This window comes from Aotus nancymaae, unplaced genomic scaffold (assembly GCF_030222135.1).
Source record: "Aotus nancymaae isolate 86718 unplaced genomic scaffold, 86718_ANA_hifiasm-v0.15.2.pri h1tg000036l, whole genome shotgun sequence".
NCBI lineage: Eukaryota > Metazoa > Chordata > Mammalia > Primates > Aotidae > Aotus > Aotus nancymaae.
Genome location: NW_026988450.1, coordinates 88,521,745 through 88,535,699, shown reverse-complemented (window position 1 = coordinate 88,535,699; position 13,955 = coordinate 88,521,745). Strand labels below are relative to the sequence as shown.

General features: G+C 40.1%; 1 protein-coding gene across 31 annotated transcripts in view; it reads left to right on the top strand.

Annotated features, from left to right (window-relative positions):
• PTK2 (protein tyrosine kinase 2) overlaps positions 1–13,955 on the top strand; it is a 352,445-nt gene that overhangs the window by 294,154 nt on the left and 44,336 nt on the right. For all 31 annotated transcript variants that reach the window (XM_064384640.1, XM_064384638.1, XM_064384629.1 and 28 more), the window contains 2 exons: positions 10,175–10,261; positions 13,498–13,635. In XM_064384640.1, the coding sequence (XP_064240710.1) occupies positions 10,175–10,261; positions 13,498–13,635 (225 nt within the window). The remainder of the gene's footprint in view (positions 1–10,174; positions 10,262–13,497; positions 13,636–13,955) is intronic.

Below are 13,955 nucleotides of genomic sequence, written 5' to 3'. Positions count from 1 at the left end.
GTACACTTAAGTGCAAAGTCACATATTTGGTAATGAGCACCACAGAATGCAACACTTTGCTAAAACTCGCAGGATTAAATCAATTCTTTTCTTCTATACATTTTTCTATATCCCGATCTATTAGATTTTTAGAATATGACTAATTTTCTAAATTAGGTTCATGGGCAGCAATAATGAGGCTTCTTGGCTGCTTTTTTGGTTTCAGAGTACAAAGATTAGTTTGGCTTAAAAATTTACATATCCTCATACTTTTTTTTTTGTTTTGTTTTGTTTTTTTTTTCCTCATACTTTTTTTAAAAAATATTTTCAAATTACATATTTTGAGACTCTTTCCTATAAGCAGATTGTTCCATTCCACACAAAGGTTTGTTAAATAAACAGATAAGGAAACTATAGCCACTGTGTTTTTGTTAAAGTTTTATTGAAACACCTTTATTTGTGTATTATCCACAGCTGCTTTCACCCTACACAAGCACAAATGAATAGTCGTTACAGAGACAGTATGGCCTACACAATTTAGAACATTTACTCTTGTTCCCTTAAAGAAAAGATTTGCAACCCCCAGATTAAAAGTTTTAATGGCGGCCGGGCATGGTGGCTCACGCCTGTAATCCTAGCACTTTGGGAGGCCAAGGCAGGTGGATGACCTAAGGTCAGAAGTTCAAGACCATCCTGACCAACATGGTAAAACCCCATCTCTACTGATAATACAAAAATCAGCCAGGCATGGTGGTGGATACCTGTAATCACAGCTACTCAGGAGGCTGAGATAGGATAATTGCTTGAACCTGGGAGGCAGAGGTTGCAGTGAGCCAAGATCTCACTACACTCCAGCTTGGACAACAAACAGTCTCTATCTCAAGAAAGAAAAAAGTTTTAATAGCTAGAAAAATCATCTAAAGCAGTGTAGATTACAGATGCTTGATGATTATTAACAAATATTAATTTGTTAATTGTTGAACTTCCATGCCAATCAGAATCAAGTCCTGTATGCAGTTTTTGCCTTCTCAGTGTTTATCTTTAGAATCAAATTCTGCTTTTATGGTCACAGTATTTGGCATATCTGAAATGAGTCCGTGATTTCCAAGATGGTAGGTCAGTATTTCCTCACTTCCTCTACTTTGTGAAATGAGAATTAGGTAGATTCTGGTGAGTTTTCATAATTCTGCCTGTGATATATTAAAATAAGTAACTTTTACTTCGATTTTTTTTTTTTTTTTTTTTTGAAAACAGAACCTGCTCTGTGGCCCAGGCTGCAGTGCAGTGGTGGATCTCAGCTCACTACAACCTCCGCCTCCTGGATTCAAGGGATTCTCCTGCCTCAGCCTCCTGGGTAGCTGGGATTACAAACACCCACCACCATACCTGGCTAATTTTTGTATTTTTAGTACAAACACGGTTTCACCATGTTGGCAAGGCTGGTCTCAAACTCCTGACCTCAGGTGATCCTCCCACCTCAGCCTCCCAAAGTGCTGGGTTTACAGACATTAGCCACCATGCCCGGCCGTCTTATTTAGATTTATTTATTTCTTCCTTCCTTCCTTTTTTTTAATAAAGGTAGGATTCTCATTATGTTGCCTAAGCTCTCTTGAGCTGCTGGGCTTAAACAGTCCCTTCATGTCAGCCTCCAGAACCACTTAAATTTCTGAAATTCAGATAGGATCTCAGGCTTCAGTAGGTAAATTTTGTGTTATTAACACTAATATAGAAAAATTTTAATGTAGCTTAATTAGTTTTATAAGGTGAAATGTCTTTCTCTTTCCCAATCCAGATTCCAATTAAAAGTTTACTTACAGGCTGGGTGTGGTGACTCACACCTATAATCGCAGTGCTTTGGGAGACTGAGGCAGGAAAATTACTTGAGCCCCGGAGTTCGAGACCAGCCTGGGCAACAGGATGAGACTCCGTCTTTACAAAAAATCTAAAAAATTAGCCAAGTATAGTGGCATGTGCCTGTAGTCCTAGCTACACAGTGGGCTGAGGCAGGAAGATCACTTGAGCTCAGGAGGTCTAGGCTGCACAGAGAGCTGTATTTGCACCTCTGCATTCCAGCCTGGGCAAAATAGCAAGGCCTTGTCTCAAAAAAAATATAAATTTTTGAATTTTTTTAAAGCTTATTTATACTTATTGAATATATTAAAAGCATTATAACCACAAAGCTAATTATTAATATGTATGGATCGCTTCATCATACTTAATACCAATTTTTTCGTATAATAATAATCTTTAGAGAACTTTGCCTGAGACAAGCCCTGCATGGGAGTGCCCCATTAAATGCTCATTTTCATCTGGAGATTCCCATTGGATCAATGGACAGCCTCAGGGGAAAAGTATCTTAGAACAGTTATTCTCAAAGTGTAGTCCTTGTACCTCTGTAGGTCCCCATGACCAGTCCGTGATATCAGAACTCATCTGATAATAATGTTAAGATGTTATTTGCTCGAGGCAGGTGGATCACTTGAGGCCAGGAGTTTGAGACCAGCCTGGCTAACATGGCAAAACCCCGTTTCAACTAAAATACAAAAATTAGCTGAGCATGGTGGTGCCTGCACTTGCAGTCTCAGCTATTCAGGAGACTGAGGCACAAGAATCGCTTGAACCCTGGAGGCAGAGGTTGCGCTGAGCTGACATCATGCCATTGAACTCCAGCCTGGTAGACAGAGCAAGACTCTGTCTCAAAAAAAAAAAAAAAAAAAAATGATATTATTTGCCTTTTCCAGTATGTTGGCATTTTTACTGATTGATAGAACTGCTGACATCTTAACACAAATCAGCACAGTGGCATGAAACTGTACTGGTCATCACTGTGTTCTTCACCCCTGTGCTCACATAAAAAGAAAAAGAATGCCATTTTCCGGCCAGGCACAGTGGCTCATGCCTGTAATCCCAGCACTTTAGGAGGCTGAGGAAGGTGGATCACCTCAGGTCAGGAGTTTGAGACCAGGCTGACCAACGTGGCGAAACCACGTCTCTACTAAAACTACAAAAGTAGCAGGGCGTGGTGGTGCACACATGTAATCCCAGCTACTTGGGAGGCTGAGGCAGGATACTTGCTTGAACCCGGGAGGCGGAGGTTGCGGTGAGCCAAGATTGTGCCATTGCATTCCAGCCTGGGCAACAAGAGGAAAAATCTGTCTCCAAAAAAAAAAAGAAGCCATTTTGCAGAAGAATGGCCTTGATGAAGCAGTGAAAAGTATCCAACATGATGACACGGGAAGGACATGTTGGCTCTGCTGCTACACACCCTGACATTATGTCTGTCTTGAGGAAGGCACTGTGCAGTTGAGTTGCAAGCTGGACTAAACACTTTTTTTCATGGAAGACCATCTTTACTTGAAAGAACAGCTGGCAGACATACTGTTCAGAGTTGCATATTTGGTAGATATTTTCTCAGAAGAGAAAGAAGTGAGGCTGTCACTTCCAGGAAAACAACTATTTGTTATCAGTGATAAAATTTGAGTTTTCAAGCAAAAATTTGAATTTTGAAAAACTTACCATTGTGATCTTGGCAGCATTCTAAATTCTTAGACTGTTGTAGTAAGCTCAGGATATTAACGTGATTTTTTTAAAAATACGTGTTGTTTACTGAAATGTTGACATTGGGAGGATCTGTATAACACAGTAAATCAGTATCTTCCAAATAACCTACACAGATGTTACAAAATCACGAGTAGAAGGTCCATTGAAAGTACAAGATAAAGTAATGGATCTTTTCCCGTTTTTCCCCCCGTTAACTCTATGGATTTTAATGTAACAGATGATACCACTTTAAATTCCACATCGCAAGTCACCTTTAAGAAGCTACTACTTGCATTTTGGTGTTGAATCGTAAAACAGTACCACAATTGTGCCCACAATATGCTGAAATACTCCTCCCTTTTTCAGTTGTACAGCTGTATGAGGTTCCTTTTTTCCCTCGTATACTGCAACAAAACAGAACATGACAACAGACTGCAGAAACAGATATGAGAACCTTCTGCCTTCATTAAAGCCTAACATTAAAGCGATTTACATAAATGTAGACGGACATGTGTCCTTCTCAGTCTGGTTTGTTTGGTTTTGAGAAAGTAGGTGTTTTTTAAATATGTGATTAGGTTATTTTTAAGTCAATTAATAAATACTTTTTAGTATCTGTTTTAATTTCTAACAGTATGAGTGTTGGTAGTTATATTCCAAATAAACAAAAACTCTTAGAGTCCTCAGTAATCTTTAAGAGGGTAAAGGGGTCCTGAAAATGAAATGTTTCAGAGTAACTGCCCCAGAACATTGTTCTTCAGCCCTAATCAAACCAAGCACAGCATTTTTATAAAAAATGATTTTATAATATCTTGTTTACTAATCCTGAAATAAAATACATAGGTAATAGAATGACTTACCAATTTCAAAATATCAATGTAGGAATACTAGTGTTTGGAGACCTAACTGCACAGGAGAAAGAAAAGGAAAGTCATTTTTTATAACATTATGCATGCATGTATAAAGCACTCGGGTCTGGTGACATTGGGAGACGTGGTAGCATAGCCAGATCCTTACACCTGTTTGTGGACTCACCATGAATATAGCAGCGACTAGCAGACCCCACAGCTTTAACTGATAGGAATTTCATTGGTCTTAGTGATGTTATTTTCTATAATGGTAAGAAAATATTGGTAAAGTTTAAATGAAATAAAATTGCCCATCAGTATACACGGTAATTGCTATTCTGGAGAGTTCAGTGCTTCATAAACTATACAAAGTGTCATGTGTGTTAATATGTAAAGTGGAATTCACTCTGTGTTCAAGCAACAGGGATTGTATTGTTGCTGTTATTTTACTTACGTAAAGTTGAGAGAGACAGTAGAAAGTCCTTTGGGAGCTGGGCATGGTGGCTTGGGCCTTTAATCCTAGCACTTTGGGAGGCCAACACGAGTGGATCACTTGAGGCCAGGAGTTCAAGACCAGCCTGGGCAACATGGCAAAACCCCATCTCCACTAAAAATACAAAAATTAGCTGTGCGTGGTGGTGCACATCTGTAATCCCAGCTATTCTAGAGGCTGAGGCACGAGAATCACTTAAACTCAGGAGGCAGAGGTTGCAGCGAGCCAGCATTGCGCCACTGCACTGTAGCCTGGGTGACAGAACGAGATTCCATCTCAAAAAATAAAAATAAAAAAATTAGCCAGGTGTGATTGCTCATGCCTGTAATCCCAGCTACCTGGGAGGCTGAGGCACGAGAATCACTCAAACTTGGGAGGCAGAGGTTGCAGTGAGCTGAGATTGTGCCATTGCACACCAGCCTAGGCGACAGAGCATGACTGTCTCAAAACAAAAAAAAGAAGTCCTGCGGGATATGAAACAAATCCTGTTGTTCAGGCCTGTCCCCTCATTGCCAGAAATCTCACCTGCTCACATCTACCTTAATACCAGTTGTGCAATCATGGAAGGCACCCTCACTAATATAGTTGTCCCTTAATATCTGCAAGGGATGGAGATCAAAATCCACAGATGCATAAATTCCTTATATAAAATAGCCCAGTATTGCATATAACCTACATACATCTTCCAGTATACTTTAGTTTTTTGTTGTTGTTGGCATATTCTGTTTTTGAAATGGAGTCTCACTTTTTTGCCCAGGCTGAAGTGCAGTTGCGCGATCTCAGCTCACTGCAACCTCCGCTTCCTGGTTTCAGGCGATTCTCATGTCTCAGTCTCCCGAGTAGCTGGGATTATAGGCATCTGCCACCATGCCCAGCTAATTGTTTTGTATTTTTAGAAAAGATGGGGTTTCACCATGTTGGTCAGGCTGGTCTCAAACTCCTGACCTCAGTTGATCCACCCACCTTGGCATCACAAAGTTCTGGGATTACAGGCTTGAACCATCATGCCCAGCCCATCTTCCAGTGTACTTGAGATTACTTGTAATAACTAATACAATGTAAATACTACATTGTTTCATATATATAAATATACACACATATATAATATATACACACATATGTAACATATACATATATAGTATATAAACATTTATATAATATATATATACGTGTGTGTGTGTGTGTGTGTGTGTGTGTGTGTGTCTGTTTATTTATTTATCTTTGGAGACATGGTCTCGCTCTGTCGCCCAGGCTGGAGTGCAGTGGTGCAGTCTCAGGCCACTTTCTGGGCTTAAGTGATTCTTTAGTCTCTGCCTCCCAAGTAGATGGGACTACAGGTGTGAGCCACCATTCCCTGGCTAATTTTTACATTTTTTGTAGAGATGGGGTTTTACCATGTTGCCCAGGCTGGTCTCAAACTCCTGAGCTCAAAGCCATCTACCCCCTTCAGCCTCCCAAAGTGCTGAGATTACAGATGTGAGCCACTGCACCCAGCTTACATAGTTACACTTATCTTTTTGTTTGTATTATTGTTCTTGGTTGTTTTTTTTTTCCTGTATATTTTCAATCTGCAGTTGTTTGAATCCATGGATGCTGGACCTGTGGATAGGGAGGGCTGACTGTACTCTAAATGCTTCTGAAGGAACAGTGCCATCCAGTTGAGGACCTCTAGTTTAGAATACCAGTGCCTTCCTTTCTCTCCTTCCTCACTTGGGAGAATTTCAGCAAAAATTCCCTGTGCCATTATTTTGCTTTATTAAAATCCAAGTTTCTGTCTTGGAGGAGGAGGTATCATTATTCTGCTAACTCATAGTACTTACTAGCAGGTGACACTTTTGAACTTGTATGAAAGCCATTTTCAAAGATCTTGACATATATTAATGTATTTAATCTTTATGGCAGCTCCAGGAGGTAGCTGCTGGTTATTGTACTCCTTTTGTTATTGACAGTAGGGAGTCACAGAGAGCTGAAGCACCCTAACTGTGAACACTGGCATTCTCTTAACCACCATGCTAACTTCCAATTTGTAGAGAACAGAAGCAGAGCTGTTTTACCAATACATTTGCACTCTCCATGGCTGTTGGTTAGCAACATTTGATTTTGTGGTGTCCTTTGTGCAAATATTTTGTCTATCATGAGACATATTTTCAACTTTTTACCTGTTATTTTTATTTTGAAATGGAACCTTGTGTTATTTGCTACCCAGTTAAGACTTTGCATCACTGTGAGATGTTTTACATTGCTTTTGCCATTCTCTGATCTGTTTGTTTTGTATGTTCCTTTTTATTTGCTGAGTCAGAAGTACGCTTGTCATAGAATAGCATCTTGGCACAGCAGATTTTGGAGTCAGGCAGTTCTACCATTACCGCCCATATGCCCCTATTTAGATTGCCCAATTTATCTGAGACTCTGTAAAATAGGGGTTATAATACTGTTTCATAGCAATGTGGTGATCGAAATTATCAAATTGTATGTAAAGTACATAGTTTATTACAGACAGAATACAGAGTAAATTGCAACTTTTTTTTTTCCCCTGAATTTATCAGGAGTGCATCACTGGGCAACTGTCAGCTCTGTTTATTTTTCCAGTTCCCGGCTCTGCCTCCTTCCATTCTTGGACTCCAAGAACATTTGATTCAGGAAACACTTTCCCCTGCAACCATTATTAATGCTTACATACTAACACATATCTTTAAAACAAGTACAAAGGTAGCCAGACTCTTTTTTTTTTTTAACCTCTTTTAATTTAGCACAACCACTTTGTAGAACACACTTTGGAAATTGCCACCCTAGCACACAGAGTAGAGAAAAACCTAGAATGTTCCCTTTATACCCTTTTCCTGTTTGTGGTGTCTTTGGGGGAATTCATGTTCTTATTTAGTTATGTTTAGAGTAGACTATCTGGAACACTGTTTGAAACATGACAGGACTAAGTGAAAAGGAAGGATTTTTCACCCTCAGGAATTTAATGGCTTACAATAGCAGAGCTAGAGCAAGTGCAAAAGTACCTGCAACCCAAGGTTGGGTTTGAAAAAGGCCTCCTTAGGAGAGCAGAGGACATGTTTATGTTACACTGGCAAAATCAGGAGCTGCTGCATGAAGTAACATCTAATTGACTGAAAGGATCAGAAGTGTTCTACAGATGGATGGAGGAGACCTTCCAGGCAGGGGGACAGTATAAGCAAAGCTGTGGGGAAAATGAGACTGATTTTAGAGACCAAAGCATGCTCTGGACCTAACTAGAGCAAAGCGTGTGTTCACCCAGCACTGTGGGAGAGAGACACAGGCACTAAGCCATTTTCTTTCCTAAGCTTGTTAGGACTTAAATCCATTTCCTTTAATTCTGGTCTTAATTTAGCTAGAGAATAACGGGCTTCCACCTTGTTAAATCCCCCAAGTTTTAGAAGACTTTATTGACTTCTTTCAGCCTTCTGTTTCAGAATAAATTGTTCTTTCACTGTGAACTTTGAATTCATTTGTCCCACAAACAAAATGAGAATTTAAGACCTGGAAGTGACTTTAGAGATCCTCTAGCTCACCCCCCATCTTATGCATGAGGAACTAGAAGCCAGTCAGTTGCCTCACTTGACCACAGTCACACAACCAGGAATTAGTCAAACAATAGAATACAAATGCATTCTCTCTAGGTCTCAGACAACTGGACAGAGAGCATTTGGGTCCCTCAGGCTCAGAATATTCAGTATCCCATTTTGTTATTAGTGATATTTCAATAGCTTTATTTCGATACAATTTACATACCATACAGTTTATCCATTGAAAGTGTGCAGTTCAGCTGGGTGCAGTGGCTCATGCCTTTTTTGGAAGGTCGTGGCAGGCGGATCATCTAGGGCCAGGAGTTCGAGACCAGCCTGGCCAATGTGGCGAAACCCTGTCTCTACTGTAAATACAAAAATTATTCTGGTGAGGTGACAAATGCCTGTAATCCCAGCTACTCGAGAGGCTGAGGCACAAGAGTCGCTCAAACCTAGGAGGCAGTGGTTGGAGTAAGCCAGGATTGTACACTGCACTCCAGCCTGTGCAACAGAGCAAGACACTGTCTCAAATAAATAAATTGTACAATTCAATGTTTTTTAGTATATTCAGAGTTGTGCAACCATCACCACAGTCAATTTTAGGACTTTTGTTTTTAGTAGAGACAATGTCTCACTGTCCAGGCCTTTCTCAAACTCCTGGGTTCAAGTGATCCACCCACCTCGGCCTCCCAAAGTGCTAGGATTACAGGTGTGAGCCATAGTGCCCGGCCTAGCACATATTTATCACCCCCAAAATGAAACCCTGTACCCATTAGCAATCTTCCCCTGTTTCCTCCTCCTTCCAACCCCTGGCAACCACTTATGTACTTGCTCATGTCCTTGTCTATGTGAATGATATCTTTCCTATTCTAGATATTTCATTAATGAAATCATATGTTGTGCTTTGTGACGGGCTTTTTTCACTTACAATGTTTCGAAAGTTCATCCATGTTGTAGCATGTGCCAGTACTTCATTCCCTTTAAGTATAAATTATATTCCTTTCATAGATTCACAGCATTTTGTTTATTCATTTATCAGTTGATGGACGTGGACTATTCCCCCTTTTTTAGCTATTATGAATAATGCTGTTAAGAACATTCATGTACATGTTCATGTTTAATTTTTTTTTTTTTTAAAGACACAGTCTCACTGTGTTGCCCAGGCTGACCTCATTCCTGGGCTCAAGTGACCCTCCCACTTTGGCCTCCTGAGTAGCTGGTGTACATGTTTTTGTGTGGATATATATTTTTATTTCTCTGTTACATATACCTGAAAGTAGAATTGCTGGATCATATGCTAGTTCTATGTTTAATTTTTAAGGAATAGCCATATTGTCCTCCATAGTGACTGCACCATTTTACATTCCCAACAGATAGGCCTGATTGATTTTGAACTCCTGGCCTCAAGTGATCTGCCTGCCTCGGCCTTCTAAAGTGCTGAGATTACAGGCATGAGCTTCCACGCCTTGCCCAAGATTTACTCTTGTGTTTTCTTCTAAGAATCTTAGAGTTTTTAACTGTTCATTTAGATCCATACTCCATTTTGAGTTAATTTTTGTGTGTGTTGGGAGGAAGAGGCCAAACTTCAGTTTTTCACATGTAACTATCCAGTTGCCCCAGCATCGTTTGTTGAAAAAACTGTTCTTTCCCTATTGAAATGTCTTAGCACCTTTTAATCATTCTTTTCAACTAAGTGCTATTAGGAAAATATCTTTTTCTATTTATAAAGCACAGGTTTACCAAAATCAAAGGTTCATTCATATGATGCTATGTTGATTTTACAGCCCAGCAGACCAGGTTATCCTAGTCCGAGATCCAGCGAAGGATTTTATCCCAGCCCACAGCACATGGTGCAAACCAATCATTACCAGGTATGCCAGTCATTACAGAGAAAAAATGTATTATTTGATTATTTAGCACTTTTGGGCTAGAGAGGTACATTGTGCGTATTCTTATTTGTGTACTTACGAGTATGATTTGGCTGATAGAAAGCTGAGAAAGCGGTTACTGTAATCACTGAGTGAATGTTATCTTGACACCCCACGCAGAAAGCATTTGTTTTTTACTCTGTCTTCAAGTGGGCAGGACCAGGCCCTGCTGCCGTTCTTAGGTGCTTTTTCATCCATTTGCTATGGCAAAGGACAAGATGAAGCCAGTGGGCACATACTCTTTAGAGGTAGTACTGAACTGGACAGTTTTTCTGGAAAGCAAGAGTAAAATTCAAAATTTACAGAAACCAGATGAAATACTATACAGACAAGCGTGAAAAGTGTTAGATTTGTAAACAAATATCCTGTACCAATTAGAAGAAAATTATCCTTGAAAGAAAAGGACCTGACACAAAGCAAACAATTCATTTGTTTTTGAGAAAAAGGTAATTAACTTTTACTGAGGTTTACCTTACAATGCACAGGTCTTTGTTCCAACAGATACATACCCCAGTGCGTCCCATCCCCACTTTGGGATGCAGAGTATCTCTGACTCTGGCTGTTCCTTTGTGCCCCTTCCATCAGGCACCTCCTGCCCCAGGAGCAACTGCTCTTCTCACTTCTAGTATCAGAGATTCTGCCTGTTCTAGAATTTTATATAAATAGATCATATACAGTGTGTTTTTTAGGGCTTAGCTTTTTTTTACTCATTGTAATGTCTATAGGAATCAGGGTCCTAATGAGGGTGTCAGTACTTGCCTTTCCTGTCTGCTTCACAGAGTTGTTGAGAGCATGGTTTAAATTAACACCTCTTGGGTCAAGATGGGCAGAAAATCTTAACTATTGGTACTTAACTGTTAGTAACAAGGGAGAATGTAAGCACTTTCTTATTAGAAAAGATGATATGTCAGTGGTAGTTTAGAACAGCAAATTTTAGCCTCTTTAGCCTCAGATTCTAATATATTAATTCTGAAGTAGAGCCCAAGAATAGCTTATTGTTAACAAGCAACCTCAGTGGGTTCTGAGGCAGATGACTCAGACTTACGTTTTGGGAGACACTGTTCTGAGATGGCCACTTGCCTGGCAGAGGAGTGAAATTATTTGAGTTTTCTAGGGCACCTGTCCGTTCATTCAGCAAGGTGGCACTGAATGTTCATCTACTTTCTGCCTATTACTATTCTATGTACTGAGAATTTGAAGACAAGTAAGGTACTCTCTTTTCTCATGGTAGGGGCTCACAGGGCCCTGTGTCAGTTTTGATTACTACCAATTCTGTAAGTGAAGAAGCGAGAACCCTGGCCCAGCGCAAGGGTCAGAGCAATGGGAGGTATGTAGTGGCTTAAAGAAAGAAAACCCATCTCTGTGATTGTTAAGAGACCCTGAGCTCTGGCAAACAAGCAGATGGGCACCAGGGGAACAGCCCCTGAGCCTGTGCCTGGCTGATACGGAAAGTGAATTGGCCTTGAGTGAGAATTGAATACCAGCATTGTTGAGAGAAAAACATGACAACACCTGCTTAATGAGACAGACTGTTAGCAGAGAGACAGTTTTCTTTGTGTCCTAGCAGGCCTGGTCTATGGCACTGTCAAGATTTGAAACTCTAATATATGTTTGTTACTGGCTGGCTGTCACCAATGCAGTGGAAACCCCTTAGAGTGGGGACTTGTCTCTACTTTAAGTGCTTAGAACAGTACTTTAAGAACTTAGGACTTAACGGTGTAGAAATGAGTGAATAGAGAATTAAGTAAAAGATTTTTTTTTTCATTGAACTCATGTATGATTAACCATTCGCAAGTCCAAATTTTCCTGTCTTGTAAATGAGACCAGCTATGTTACTTCATTTTTAACCTAAAGCGAACCTTCTACATGGTTAGTATTATGTAGAAAACTGCCTTAGACCATTTTAAAGCTCCTTGTTGTGAAAATTTCTAAATATTTTCTAGCAATAATATGTCCCTTTTCACCAAAAATCATGATGTAGCATTTTGCTTTTAGTAGCAGTTTTTATTATTAAGATATTTTCATTCAAACTGTAAGAACTAACTGTATATCTTACTTGAAAATTCTTTAATTTCGTGTTGTCCATATGGAATTGTGAAATAAATTAATGCATAGAGACCTAATAAATGCACAAAACCTTTGTTGAAGGATGTATTGATATTTGGAAATACAGTTTTGGCTGTGCTTTATCTCACTAAAAAATTAACTGACAACCTCCAGCCATTTAACACTAGCCTAATGAGGTGTGGAAATCAGTACCGAGTCTGTTCTCTATCTTTCTCTTGATTAATAGAGGGAACCACGTAAAGAAACCCCTCTTATTTTCCCTCTGCCTTGAAATTTTTCTCTGTGTCCAGCTGAATGTCTTCTCTCTGCCTTAGTCATCATTGTTAGAACTCAGGACTTAAAAGGTACAACTTATCCTACCATCAGCTCCTAGTTCATTAGAGAACAAACATTTGGGGGTTTTTGGTGTGTGTGGTTTTTGTTGTTGTTGTTGTTGTTGTTGTTGTTGTTGTTGTTGTTCATGTTGGGGGTTACTGGTTGGTTGGGCAGGAAAGGGGATTTCTACACGAGAGCATGGCACAGCCATTTTTGTGGCTTCCTGTTGCTTTTACATCCAGGAATGATCTGCCCTCATTATTTCAGTAAGTGTGAAATTCCAGAGAAACAATTTCTTATTTTCTAGTATATGTTTGCATTAGCTCTCTAATTCAGCCATAACAAATCTCCTTTCTTGAGACTTTAGCTGAGAGTCCATTTCCTTGTCCATTTCCAGCTTCTATAGGCCACCTGCTTGCTTTGTTTCATGGTCCCCTTGCTCCACGTTCAGAGCCAGCAGAATTAACTCTCTCTGACCATTCTTCAGTGATCCCATGTCCCTCTCTCCTCTTATGCTTCCCTGTTACACTTTTAAGGAGCCTTGTAATGACATTGAACTCACTCAGATATCCCAGATACCCTCCCATCTCAAGATCCTTGCCACATCTGCAAAGTCTCTTTTGCCATGTGAGGAAACATATTCACATGTTCAAGGGCTTAGAACATGGGTATCTTTGTGTGAGGCTGTAATTCTGCCTACCACAGTATTCTCTGCAATCTTAGTTTCCTTTGTGTGTGAAGCAGAACTGTGCAGATGTTATAGTCGAACATTACCTTGCCTCCTAACTCATTCACAGGTCTCTGGCTACCCTGGTTCACATGGAATCACAGCTATGGCTGGCAGCATCTATCCAGGTCAGGCATCTCTTTTGGACCAAGCAGATTCATGGAATCATAGACCTCAGGAGATATCAATGTGGCAGCCCAATGTGGAGGTAAATCGGGTGTCTTGGGCTTCAGTTTGTTAACTTATAAAACATGGCAAAGCTGGGCAATAGTGACTTACATCTGTAATCCCAGCACTTTAGGAGGCTGAGGTAGGAAGATTGCTTGAGCCTAAGAGTTTGAGACCAGCCTGGGCAACATAGTGAGACCCTGTCTTTACAAAAAAATAGAAAATTAGCCATGTATGGTCGTATTTGCCTGTAGTCGTAGCTACTCAGGAGGCTGGAGTAAGAGGATCTTTTGAGTTTAGGAGGTCGAGGCTGCAGTGAGCCATGATCTTGCCACGATCTTGCCACTGTGCTCCAGCCTG